Source organism: Paramisgurnus dabryanus, chromosome 20 (genome assembly GCF_030506205.2).
Source record: "Paramisgurnus dabryanus chromosome 20, PD_genome_1.1, whole genome shotgun sequence".
Taxonomy (NCBI): Eukaryota; Metazoa; Chordata; class Actinopteri; order Cypriniformes; family Cobitidae; genus Paramisgurnus; species Paramisgurnus dabryanus.
The window spans coordinates 17,436,666-17,449,441 of NC_133356.1; the positions used below are offsets into that span (position 1 = coordinate 17,436,666).

A 12,776-nucleotide genomic window follows, 5' to 3' on the forward strand; every position below is an offset into this window, starting at 1 on the left:
TCCATCTGTTTTTTTACTCTGGCTAAGTAAAATATGGACAAACCATTGGTTTGAATTAACCTAAAATTTTCATATTTGACCCAACCATGGGTTGAAACAACCGAGCATTTGTGATGAAACAACCCAGCAAAGGTTTGTTTAAACCCAACAGTTACTTTTCATCCATTTTGGATTAAAACAACTTAACGTTTTTGTCTCACTTATTTTCTTTCATATTTAATCAACCTATTCCCCTCCATACACTGTTTTTGGTATACAATACCTGTACTGTAATACATTCTTTGCTGCCTTAATTTTTTTTGTTGAATCAACTCAGATTTACAAGTCATGTCAACCTAATATTATTTATCTTGACTAGAGATGAGTTGTCATAACTACAGATGAGTTAAAAAAATAAACTTTATTTTTTACGTTTTTATTTTAGTTTTTTTAAGCAACTCATCTCTTGTTAAGATAAATATAGTAAGTTGATGTGACTTGTAAATCTTTTTGTAAAAAATTTTAAGGCAGCAAGGAATTTTTACCGGGTGATTTTCAAAAGGCGCTAAATAGTTAGTATCATCAGATGATTGTATTAACCAGAGGCTTTCTGCGGGTATACTTTCATCAAATACTTTCACTTCAAAACTGCTTAATACCGGCCTCAGGTCATTCCGATTTGTTTGGCAGAATCCATTAAAAGACTGATAAAAAAAATTTCATTTACAAGAAAACATGTCAGATGCGCTTTTTTCCATCTGAGCTCTTTAATTACAGATAAAAATGAAATGGAAACAATGTTTTTATTTTTATTTTGCATTGTCTAAAAGTTAAAAAGTGGAAAAACACAGGGGGCCTACTTCATAAATTGCCCCATTGACAGTTTTAGGGTGTTTTGTTATATATTTAAAGGTCATTCTGAACATTTTGACTGAATTACTTCCGCTCTGTAAACAGAGGTGTATGACTCCTCCAGACAAACATAACTATTTGGTACGAATGATTAATTTCTCATATATACAGGTCATCTCTCACGCAGAGCATCTCATTCACAAGGGGCACTATCATCAGACATTGCAAGGTTGCAGTAAAAGCCGCAAACGTAGCACCACGTACACTAATAAATCTTTGGAGGTTAAACCCCACAGCACTAAAAACCTGGAAAGACCTTTTCATCATCCCCATAAAAGTGGCAATGTCACAGTGTTTGTGGTGAGCCCTCGTCCAGGGTGCTGGAATTAAAGCTTCACTTAAATCTAGTTTAACACAGCCCAGACTCACAGCCTGTCCTGTATCTCATTATGTTGTTTCAATAAGCTTGCAAAGGTTTTTTCATCAGATTGAATACCTTTTTTCTTAGCTAATAGGCTTTAATTACATTAAAGCTGTTAACAATGATTTAGCACCTGCTGGTTGGTTGCAGGTGGTTAGTTGTATGAGAGACGTTTTCATTTTAAGAGCATTTCATTGGACAATAATATGTACTGTATAGTGCCGAATAAGTCATCAATATTTTTGGTCCATTTTTGTGACAGTTTAGGAATACACTAACAAATAAACAAAACTCATAAAAAATTATTGTTTGTTTTTTGTTTATGCTCTGTAAGTTTTTTTTTTTTCTTCAAATCATTAATCTGACAGTTGTCATTTGTTTGTTCACCTTATCGACTTGCTATTACTTCCTGTTTTCCATTTTTTTGGAAAAAAATTACATAGGCATACGTAAATCTGGCTCTCTCAACCACAGTCTTTTTTGCCTTTCCAGGAATTGTCAATACACAGACAACTTCCCAGACGCTGGCTATGTGAATTCCAGCCATTTTTTACTCTCTGTTATGAAATCCCATGTTTACGTTGTACAATAATCTTGTCCTTTCTTTCAGTGGATGATCCAAGAGCCACACAAAGTGGGCACCTTCTTCGGCTGCATCGGCAAGGATAAGTTCGGGAGGATCCTGAAAGAGAAAGCAAAGGAAGCCCACGTGGACGCCCACTACTACGAACAGAACGAAGAGCCCACGGGAACTTGCGCTGCCTGCATCACTGGCGACAACAGGTCAGCCACCCCTTTCCTCTAGGGAGGACCCTTATCGCTTCCTCAGGATAACACCCCCCTGTACACGCACACACCACACATTCACACACCCCACTTCAGTATGCGTTGGGACTCGCTGTTCCCTCGCCGGCTGTTCTTGGCTTTTCCGCCAGAGCTTTTTATTTATTTATTTGCTGAGGTTAGATCAGCACAGAGGTATTTTGATACACCGCATGACTTGGCCCTGAAGGGTGCTAGATTCCATTACTGAACAGAGACGCAAAACAGGTTGGACAGAATTTCATGTCTACCTACAAGTTTGGATGTTTTGGAAGCACACTGGTGTATTTATTTAAATATCACTTAGTATTTGTGTGTTGAAAAAGATTGCTACAGTAAGGATTTAAACTAATTAAAAATGTCAGCTCTTGATGAACTCACATTTGCCAAACACCAAAATGAACAACAATTTTTTACACTTAAAATGACTTCAATTTGCAGTGCATAATGACTGAAATGGTGAAAACAATTTTATCGTATAAAAACTTGGTATAATTTGTAAGTTGTGACAAGCATGGTCTATATGAACTATTGCAGAATGGAAAATGCTACATTCTTCTACTTCTGGTTTCAACAAAAAAATAGCATACAGGTTTGGCCTGTCATGAGGGTGAGTAAATAATCTCTGTTTCTGGGTGAACTATTGGTTATAAAATTGCATGCACTTACTGGGACACCTGTGCATAGTGACATCAAATGAATAATAGATGCTGCTCACCTGCTCTGCAGGCGGTTGGTGATCGTTTAGTTGGCGATCTGCTTTTCATGTTTTGCATGTCATCAGCCATCCTATTGGCTTTTAATCAGAGCTGCTAACAAAACTATTGTAAGTGTGTGTGTACCACAGGTGTGCTCTCTCTCTCTTTTCTGATTCTGGGTGATGAATGAGAAGCGTTGCAGGTCATCCTGGACGTTTTGTTGTGGGATTCTTTCATCCGTGCAGTTGCTGTAGCAGAATGTATCAAGGCCAGATGTAGGAACATCACACTTATATGTGCTTACTGAACTTTTACTGTAATATCAAAGCTGTTAGCTTTAATAGCATGGATTCCACAATTCTGAAAACAGGCTTAAGGAACTAAACTTTAGAATAGTGAGTGTAATAGCAATTATCTATTTTTAAAAGTATTTTTTCTCTTTTTGTAATATTTCTAATATGTTATGCTGCCTGTGAAAACTAAACTGAAGTCATCTTAAAGGTGCTCTAAGCGAATCCACGCGTTTTAGGCCATAAAACATTTTTTTGTTTCATACAGTAAACATCTCCTAACTTATCTGCTAGCTGCCTGTCCCCTGAAGACACTGTAAAAATGCGTCTTTGTAGACAGCCCAGGCTCCACAAACTGCAACAAAAATAAAGTGGTCAAATCTACCACCAGGAAACATAACAAAGTGTTCTAGCAAATAAATGACAAGAAGGATTTGGGAGTGGGGGTTGGGCGCAGTCATGACTCTTTCAGAAAGCACGGAAGGGAGGGGAGGAGTTTGCGTTTTGTTTGACAACGCTTCGAACGTCAACAAGAAGTGACGTCACACAGATTCGCTTAGAGCGACTTTAAGTGTTCTATTGTTTTCTACATAAAATAATCCTACATCAGGGAAAGAACATTTTATCTGTGAAAAATAACCTTGATATCTTTAATATTGACTGAGTAGGGCCATGTCAGAGATTAATATTAATGTGAACTTAATGGCTGTTTCTCCATATGCGTTCTTCAGCGATCTTGTTCAGCGAAGTTCAATTCCAATTGTCAAGAACGCAAGTACAGAGGACGCATACAAATACCCAGATGTGTTCTTGATAACGAGGAATCATCGAGTACAGACTTGCGCGCTGAAATCTGGGGAGGTCAGGTGACCAACAGGAAGATCGCACACATCTCAATTTTCACAAGTGCGTTCTGTGTTCTCGCGACCTTCTGAGTTCGTTCTTCCAAGGTCGTCTGGCAAGACCAATCTCCACGAGAACGCAAGTCCGTTCTTTGCCTTCTTGGAATTGAGAAACAGCCACTGAGTTAAATCAAACCATTTATCATAAGCAAGCCCAAACGGAATCCGCGCCCGCAGATTTCCCCGGAATTCTGTGGATTTAATGCTCGTCATTGACACATACAAACATACCCCGTGCTTGAGCATGTGTGTGACCTGTAACGTCAATGACAACAAGTACACATACAGAGCCTATCATGCGCGTTTGTGAGCCGTCATTGACAACTACATTAACCCTGCGTGTGCTGTTTGCTTTGACCGTTTCTAGTAATAGAGAGCAGAGCACAAATCATTTGAGATGAAATAAAACTTACCACTGAGTTAAGCAGATATCAATTGACTCTGTTGTCTATGTGATGTGGGACAGTCAGCACATGATAATTTCAAATTAGTTTACTAGACAAATGCTCTTGATATGTTTAATATAAAGTTTACATTGCTTTGTTAAAGATGCCATTATCTTCATACATGCTAATTTCATAATAAGAAAGTATTAACACAAGCTACTTATTCTGCTATAATATATAACACTATAAACAATAATATATGTCATTTTATGTACAAACTATAATTCTATCTTGACATGCACATTATCTGGTTCATGTTGGTCCAGTTTAATTCAATGGACTCATTAGTTTGGTGTATTTATTTTCATTGTAAGCTTTAAAAAGTAATTATTTTAGATGTAATTTGTAATATTTACAGCTTAAATTCTCTAAAAAAAATTAAACATTTAAAATCATTCCACAGAATTTTCAAAAAAAATCCACAGATAAAGCAAAAAAAAGTCCACAGATTCTTTCTGACCCTGTTCATAAGTCCATACTATGTATGGTCTAGAAACCTCAATGAAAAAACATTTATCCAAAAATCAACCAAAAACATCCAACTATCAGTCACACTTGTTAAGGGTGTCCATAAATTGCCATGCGCTGTATAGCCCATTTCACACAAATTGTGGGAAAAATACACAGAAAATGCTTCCGGGATTTTTCCGGGATCATTTGATTTTTGGTTTATTCACAATGCCAATGATTTACCGGACATACCGTAAAGATCCTGTATAGACACGTGACATATTTTTCCACAGCGTCTGAAGTTTGCTAGTTATCATAGTGATGTCCTGTTCTGTCATCCTGGTGAATGATTTCAACTTCATCGCGAACAGTGACAAGCTCCCTTATCTCTGTTTTTATTCCAGTTTGCCGACATATCTCGATGTGAATGTTGATCTGCGTTTAAATCCCTGTGTCAAAGATCTAAACCATAACTTCTGGTTGCAATGACATGCGCGTTCTCACTATGGCACGACCCTTACGGAATTTATCCGACAGAATGCTTTCCATGTAATGAATAATTTTTTTCAGTGCATAACTATTAGAGATGGGTAGATAATTATGCGTCTCTTTGTTTAGCTACAAGTCAGAGACCCGTGAAATCTTGTGTTTTAGAGACACAGTTTGAACGAGAACAAACGTAAGCTGTATGCTTGGCCTTATGAAACTCTTCTCATTAGGGCCTAACCTGTCCAAGCAGACAACTTCATCACAGGAGCCTTCCAGACATGCAGTTCAATGCCTGAAAGAAGTTTGATCGATATCTTTCTCAATACTTTTAACCCTGCAGCTACACAGCACACCTGTAAGCAGACCTGTTAGGCAGTTGCTGGTGAGACAGGGCAGACAGGATGCTGCTTTAAAAGGCGGCTGATTTCAGCCTGGTGTGAGGGGGGAGAGGTCATGGGTCTCCAGCCTGCAGCGAGAGGTCTGCCCTTCCTCTCACTGTGCGCGGTAATGATAGTGTGGAGGAGAGTCTGGCTGGTTAGATCAGCGTGACTCTGGCACTCTAAATACTTATTATGCCTAATGGGTTTGACTTTGATTAACACGATGACATCAAGCAGCGGGGCCACCTTACGGTTTCCAGATAACAGCAAATTAACGTTTTTAAAGCCATAAAACATCTGACGTTATATGCATATGAATTTCAAAGCAGAGTTGGCTTTTTCACAGTGTATTTTTATTCAGTTAAAGGGGTCATTCACTTAAAAAATTATTATTTCACCCTCATGTTATTTTAAACCTGTATGACTTTGTAGAGAAGAAGTGCTGCTATACACAGTCAACCCACAAATGAGAAACAATAGACCTGCGGTTATTGTCTTTTGAGAAAAGGTGAAGATGAAAACTGCATGGACTATTTATGTATTTGCAGAGAGTATTTATGAACAAATGTTAATCACAGAGCTGGTTACTTGCTTGTAAATAGGGATCATACTAATCAATATTTAAAGGGATAGTTCACCCAAAAATGAAATTCACAAAAGAAGAGATTTTGTTAAATAACGAATAAACAAAGAGTTAATGCTACCCATTGTCATGCAGAAATATTATCCTACTATGGAAGTCTTTGGGTGCCGTCAACTGTGTAGTAACCATCATTTATCAAAATATCTTCTTTGGAGTATTAACAGATTAAACGGATGAATTTCATTTTTGGGTGAACTATCCCTTTAAATATTGATTAGTATGATTTGAACCCTATGCTTTTTGATTAACATTTGTTCATGCTCTCTGCAAATACATAAATAGTCCCTGCAGTTTTCATCTTCACTTTTTCTTAAAGACATAACCGCAGGTCTAGGGCTGGGACAACGCGTCGACGTAATCGACGACGTCGACGCAAAAAATACGTCGACGCAAAATATGCGCGTCGATTCGTCAGACCCAAAAAGGCGGCGCAGTAGTAGCAACGCGAGTTGCTTCAGTCCACGCCGGTTTCACACAGCAAGGGTGAGCAATGGCTGCGGCCGCGCGGCGCGTGGTTTTCTCAGCGCCCATGTTAACAAGCATGCACCCCGCTGCATAAGCAGCGCGAGCTCGCGGCTCGAAACGGATATAAACGGAGGTCGGAGCCAGCCGCAAATACTTGGGCGGCTCTGTAGCAACAGTGCTGCAATCGTTTCTGCGTGGTTCTGCTGCGCTGCTCACGCTCAATTAAAGTGAAAGTGCTTTGTTTATGGTTTAAATGCTCGTGGATTTACGCGAAAAAGTGTCATTTTACCATAAAATCATGAATGTGATGCCAAGTGTGTTTTAAACAGTCATTTGAGCAATTTAACAGAAAGCAATGAAATATGTCACTGTTGCCAGAAGACTGCGCTTTCATTCACTCTCTGTCCAGCAGTAAATGAGTCCTAATCTATTTGAACAAACTTAAGAGAAAGAGATTTAATAATATATGTATATTATTAAATCTCTTTCTCTTAAGTTTGTTCAAATAGATTAGGACTCATTTACACTCATACATTTACACTCATTTAGGACTCATTTAAGAAGCACGTGCTTCTTAAGTCTATAATAAGTCTATCTTAAGTTTATATCTGTCATTAAATGGACTAGAACAGCACGAAAACAATGTGGATTAAACAAATCTAGTTATAAAAATTACACAGACCATCAAAAGGCACACTGAAGAGGTTTTGCTCATAAATGCATGTAAAATAAAGTAATTTGAACTTGAGATTTTTATACGGTTACTTAACTGCACAGTATGCACTGCAAATGCTTTACTGAATGCTACCTCTGTCTAAGAATGCATTATTTTGCACTTATATAGTCTTTTTTTATTTTGAAATTTTAAGAGCAATAAAGATATATTGAAATGTTTACATTCAGATATGTAAATCAACATGTATAACTTGCTATTAGTTAATTAATGGGGAGATAATCGAGAATCGAATCGAATCGAAGTCGAATCGGACTGACAAAATGAATCGTTAGATTAATCGATGCATCGAAAAAAGAATCGCTAGATTAATCGTTAAAAAAATAATCGTTTATCCCAGCCCTACGCAGGTCTATTGTTTCTCATTTGTGGGTAGACTGTGTATAGCAGCACTTCTTCTCTAAAGCTAATGCTGCTTCATTGTACCGACTGGCCTGTTGGGACAACATACTCTTAGTAACAAGTGAATAATAAGAGTGGTTGTTTTTCAAAGTGGAATTAGTTGTTTTTGTTGATACAAGGACCACCGGGAGGTTAATGGAGAAACAGGAGTCCCGGTGGACTTTTGCAGTTCTCCTGCATTATTGATTTGTTTGTTCATTTATTTATGGGAAAGGTCTTGTAAGGCATTTGCACTTGAAAATTTGAGATAAAGAGTAAAAGTATGTTGATATTTAATTCTGGCTGAGTTGACGCTAAGCAGCTGTTTAGTAAACCATAGCCCATATGTTTGCTGTATTCCACCTACAGCAATTTACAAAGGTACTGCAACAGCACGTTTCACCTGGGAAGAAGCTACATTATTTACATCATCATCATCATCACCCTGAAGATTGTTTGTAATACATAAAGCCATTTAAGAGAATCAAATCAAATAGACTGTGCCTTTGGGTCGCTTAAAGATACAGTTTTTCTCTAGAACCTTCTGTTGCTTTTAGTGAGGTTTTTAGCATAAGAAATATTCTGTATTTATTCAGATTTGTTTTTGCCTTGGCTGCTACATGATACATTTTAGATTAATATTTATATTATTAAAATGATAAATGTGAAGGGGTAATTATGTTTGGGAATTACAATAATAACTCATTATTATATTGTTGCTATGTAAGATGTAGAGCTCCGTTTATAACCACTTTAAATTCACAATTTTTCAGAACAATATTATGGATTTTTATATAATTTTCAACCCAAATCTCTCTCATGGGCCATCCTCATTGAAGATGCATACAGTTTTGACCCTTTGATTTACTGTAATTTTGTCTTTTCTGTTTGTTAGGTCTCTTGTTGCACATCTTGCAGCTGCTAATTGTTACAAAAAAGAGAAACATCTCGACCTGGAGGAGAACTGGAAGCTTGTCGAAAAAGCTAAAGTTTACTACATTGCTGTAAGTAGACACATCTGACTAATGAAAAAAAAATTGTAAGATTAGAAAATGTAACCTGGACCACAAAAATAATAAGTAGCACAGGTATATTTGTAGCAATAGCCAAAAAAGGATGGGCCAAAATTATTGCCAAATTATTATTAATAATGTATTATTAATAAATTATTAAGCCAAAAAATCATTAGGATATTAAGTAAAGATCATGTTCCATGAAGATGTGTGGTTAAATTCCTACCATAAATATATAAAAAAATGTATTTGTCTATAATAATATGTGTTGCTTTTCTTAATATTTAGATTTTTTTTTTTTTGATATTCAGATTCCATATTTTCATATAGTTGTTTCTCGGTCAAATATTGTCCTATAACAAACCGTACATCAATGAAAAGCATTTTTAATCAGCTTTCAGATGATGTATAAATAATTTAAAAAAAATTCATTCTTAAAAATCTTAAAAAAGATTTATAATATAAAAAAAAGCTTTGTGGTCCAGGGTCACAAATGTCTAATTCATTTCACTTGGTTGAGCAAGGCTCTCAGATTTCTTTGTATTGATGTTAGTTTTTTAATGAAGACTAAGAGTTTTTTTTACCTGATTAAAAAAAGACTACATTGAAAGTACTATTTTCATTCCCTTTTTTCATCCTTTAAAAAAACCTTTTCATGCTTTTCTTTACAATGTGAGCTACCTTCTCGTAGCCTACACCAGTGGTCTCCAACATGGAACCAGGTTGCCCGCCAAAAGCACATTCCATTAATAGCCTCAATTTTAATAATTATTTATTACATTTCAATCAATCATTAAACATATCATAAAATAAAATCAACAAGTAAAACCAAAAAGTTTTGAGTAGACTATTTCAAAATAGTAGCCCTCCAGATTGTTTTTTTGCCTTGTGGTAGCCCTTGTTTTCAAAAAGTTGGAGACCCTTGGCCTACACCCTTAAGAAAATAGTCTGCCGACTTCATCAGTCAACTGGTTAAACCTGATCGAGGCATGAATCAGAGTACACAGCGACGAACGATAGATGCATAAAGCAGTTGTTCGTAATTACCGGTAATCAAGGTTGGTATGAGACGAGCGACCCCATTACACTCCGACCTTATTGTTAATGAGGCATTGCAAATGTGATTGGGATGGCTCTCCACGTGGCTCTGTACCTGCTGTAAGCTCCATTCACCAAGAGTCGAGGCTGGCATCTGCATGGGGTTGGACATCGTTCATAAATACCTGTGTTGTAGGATTGTGATTAACCTCCAAGCATGAGTCAGTCTTTGAAGCTCAATTTGGAAGGCGTTGTAACGTGACACTAATCAGATCATTCATCCCTGATTAAATGATTTTCATCGTGTCGCCATTTGGTGAATAAGAAGCTTGGGGCTTTACATGAATATTGAGGAGCCATATCATGTTGAGGGCTGTTGTATGTTAGAACTTGGCTGAATACACTGATGTTTATGGGAAAGTGCTCTTAATGGCTGTGCCGCTCCATTGGCTTGTGGTTGCAGGCATGCTTTTTGCATAAGGTTCTCCTCTAAACTAGGGTTGTGCACGAAAGGTTGAATATTTGATCTGCAATAATTTTTCAAATAGAAAAAATGCAATTTAAATGTTTATGCACCACTGCAGAGTTGAGGCTACTGCTCTTTTAATGCTTTTTCACTTCATCTGTACTGTCTTTTACAGACTTTAATGTAAAATGTACATGAAAAAAATTAATTTGTATATATTTCTATTTATTTTGGAAATTCAGATCGCAGACTAATTTAAAGGGACATTCCACTTTTTTTTGAAAATAGTCACTTTCCAGCTCCCCTAGAGTTAAACATTTGATTCTTATGGTTTTGGAATCCATTTAGCTCCAGGTCTGGCACTAGCACTTTTAGCTTAGCTTAGCACAATCCATTGAATCTGATTAGACCATTAGCATTGCGCTAAAAAATAACCAAAGAGTTTCAATATTTTTCCTATTTAAAACTCGAGTCTTCTAGAGTTACATCGTGTACTAAGACCGACGGATTTTAAAAGTTGCGATTTTCTAGGGAGATATGGTTAGGACTAGGGATGTCGATAAGAATTAAATCGATAAAACTTAGCGATTGTCGAAAGAGCAAGCATGTGTGTGCGGGCGCCTGCGCAAAGCACATACACAGCCGGTAAAAAAATTAAACAAGCACGAAGAAGTTAAACTAGCCATGATCACAACGATGCTCGATCCCAAACACACACCTGGGCTTTTTAACCTCATTCGAGACGAGGCTGGCTGCTAACGCAACGAAATGGCATCCGCAGTGGATCTGAGAGGGTTTGATGCCGAAAATCTAAACACAGTTAGGATAACTTACTGAAAGCAAAGACCCTCTTCAGGAAAGCCTGCAAGATTAGCATAGCAACGCTGCTATACACAGGAAAGGAGACTAGAAGCCGTTTTTAATGAACAGATTAAAATGTAATCTTAAATTCTGGAAAGAAACTGTTAAATGTAAACTGTAACTGACTGTCGTTACACTCTTAACGCCCGCAACATATATCATTGATCATCATTATTGCTACACGTTAAACACTGCTGCGGGTTTTCTTCATAATATAAGCATCTTTGCTGAAAGTACGCCGCAGGTCTGAGCTGAGGTGACAACGGGAAAAGTGCTCTTCGTGTGCTTCTTGGATATAATTACAAACGGTGTATCAATGACTCGGAAAGCGAGGTGAACAACTAGAAAAATAACACTTGATGATAATGAAACTTTTATTTTGTCATGGACGCACGGACTTTCATCCGACTGTGCGGAGTGCCCATATGAGGCGGAGTTATACTGTGTCTATTAGTCATTTTATTTCATTACGAGATTCAATTGATGATTTTTATCAAAACACCAACTACATTCACTCATTTTACAATCCCACAAGCATTTTATTTAGACAAAATAAAATCTTTTAATTCGCGTGAGGAAGCTGGCATTTTTACGCACACATTTATGTCATTGGCTATATGCCAATGTCACTGCTGTAAAGGCTTATTGCACTATTACTGTTAACGATTATTCGATTGATTGATCGTTAATTTTAATTATCATCGAATATGGGAAATTGCATAATTTGACATCCCTAGTTAGGACTATACTCTCATTCTGGCGTAATAATCAAGGACTTGGATGAGTAGCCTACGGAGGCTACTCTGCTGCTGCTCTGTACCCCCGCCCTCCGAATTTGTCATACGTCACTAAGAAAAGTGCGTACACTACGCTAATACTCTCTCCTGAATGCGGACGCGACTAAGATGGCGGCGCTACCGGAAGGTAGTTATTTACGTTAATAAAGTTTTAAATATGGATATTTCTACAACAACACCGCACAGATTACCCTCAGAAGACCTTTGTTTATCATCCTGGAGCCGTTTGGATTTAATTTGTGAAGGATGGACGCACTTTTTTTGGACTTGAAGGTCGTGGACTATGGGTGGACCCCGTAACATTACATTTAATCAACTGAAAGATCTAAAACATTTTATAAAATATCCGAAAATGTGTTTGTCTGAAAAACGATGGACATATGCAACTCGGACAGCTTGGGGGTGAGTAAATCATGGGTTTAATATCATTTTTGGCCGAACTATCCCTTTAATGTTCTTATTTTTATGAAAACCTCATTTAGACATTTACTTTCTAGGCCTTGTCTCAGTTGATCCAACTATGGGCTAGACCAAGGGTCAAACAGAAATAAGTTGCATTAATCGCACATTAATAATAATTAGTGGCGTTAAAATGAATTATCGTTAATGCGTTGTTAGCGCGTTATTAACGCATTGACTTTTACCCTAAT

The 12,776-nt window shown here is 37.2% G+C and overlaps 1 protein-coding gene across 2 annotated transcripts in view; it reads left to right on the plus strand.

The window, feature by feature from the left end:
* adka (adenosine kinase a) overlaps positions 1–12,776 on the plus strand; it is a 168,947-nt gene that overhangs the window by 80,209 nt on the left and 75,962 nt on the right. For both annotated transcript variants that reach the window (XM_065296743.1, XM_065296744.2), the window contains exons 5-6: positions 1,863–2,035; positions 8,847–8,955. In XM_065296743.1, coding sequence (XP_065152815.1) covers positions 1,863–2,035; positions 8,847–8,955 — 282 coding nt within the window. The remainder of the gene's footprint in view (positions 1–1,862; positions 2,036–8,846; positions 8,956–12,776) is intronic.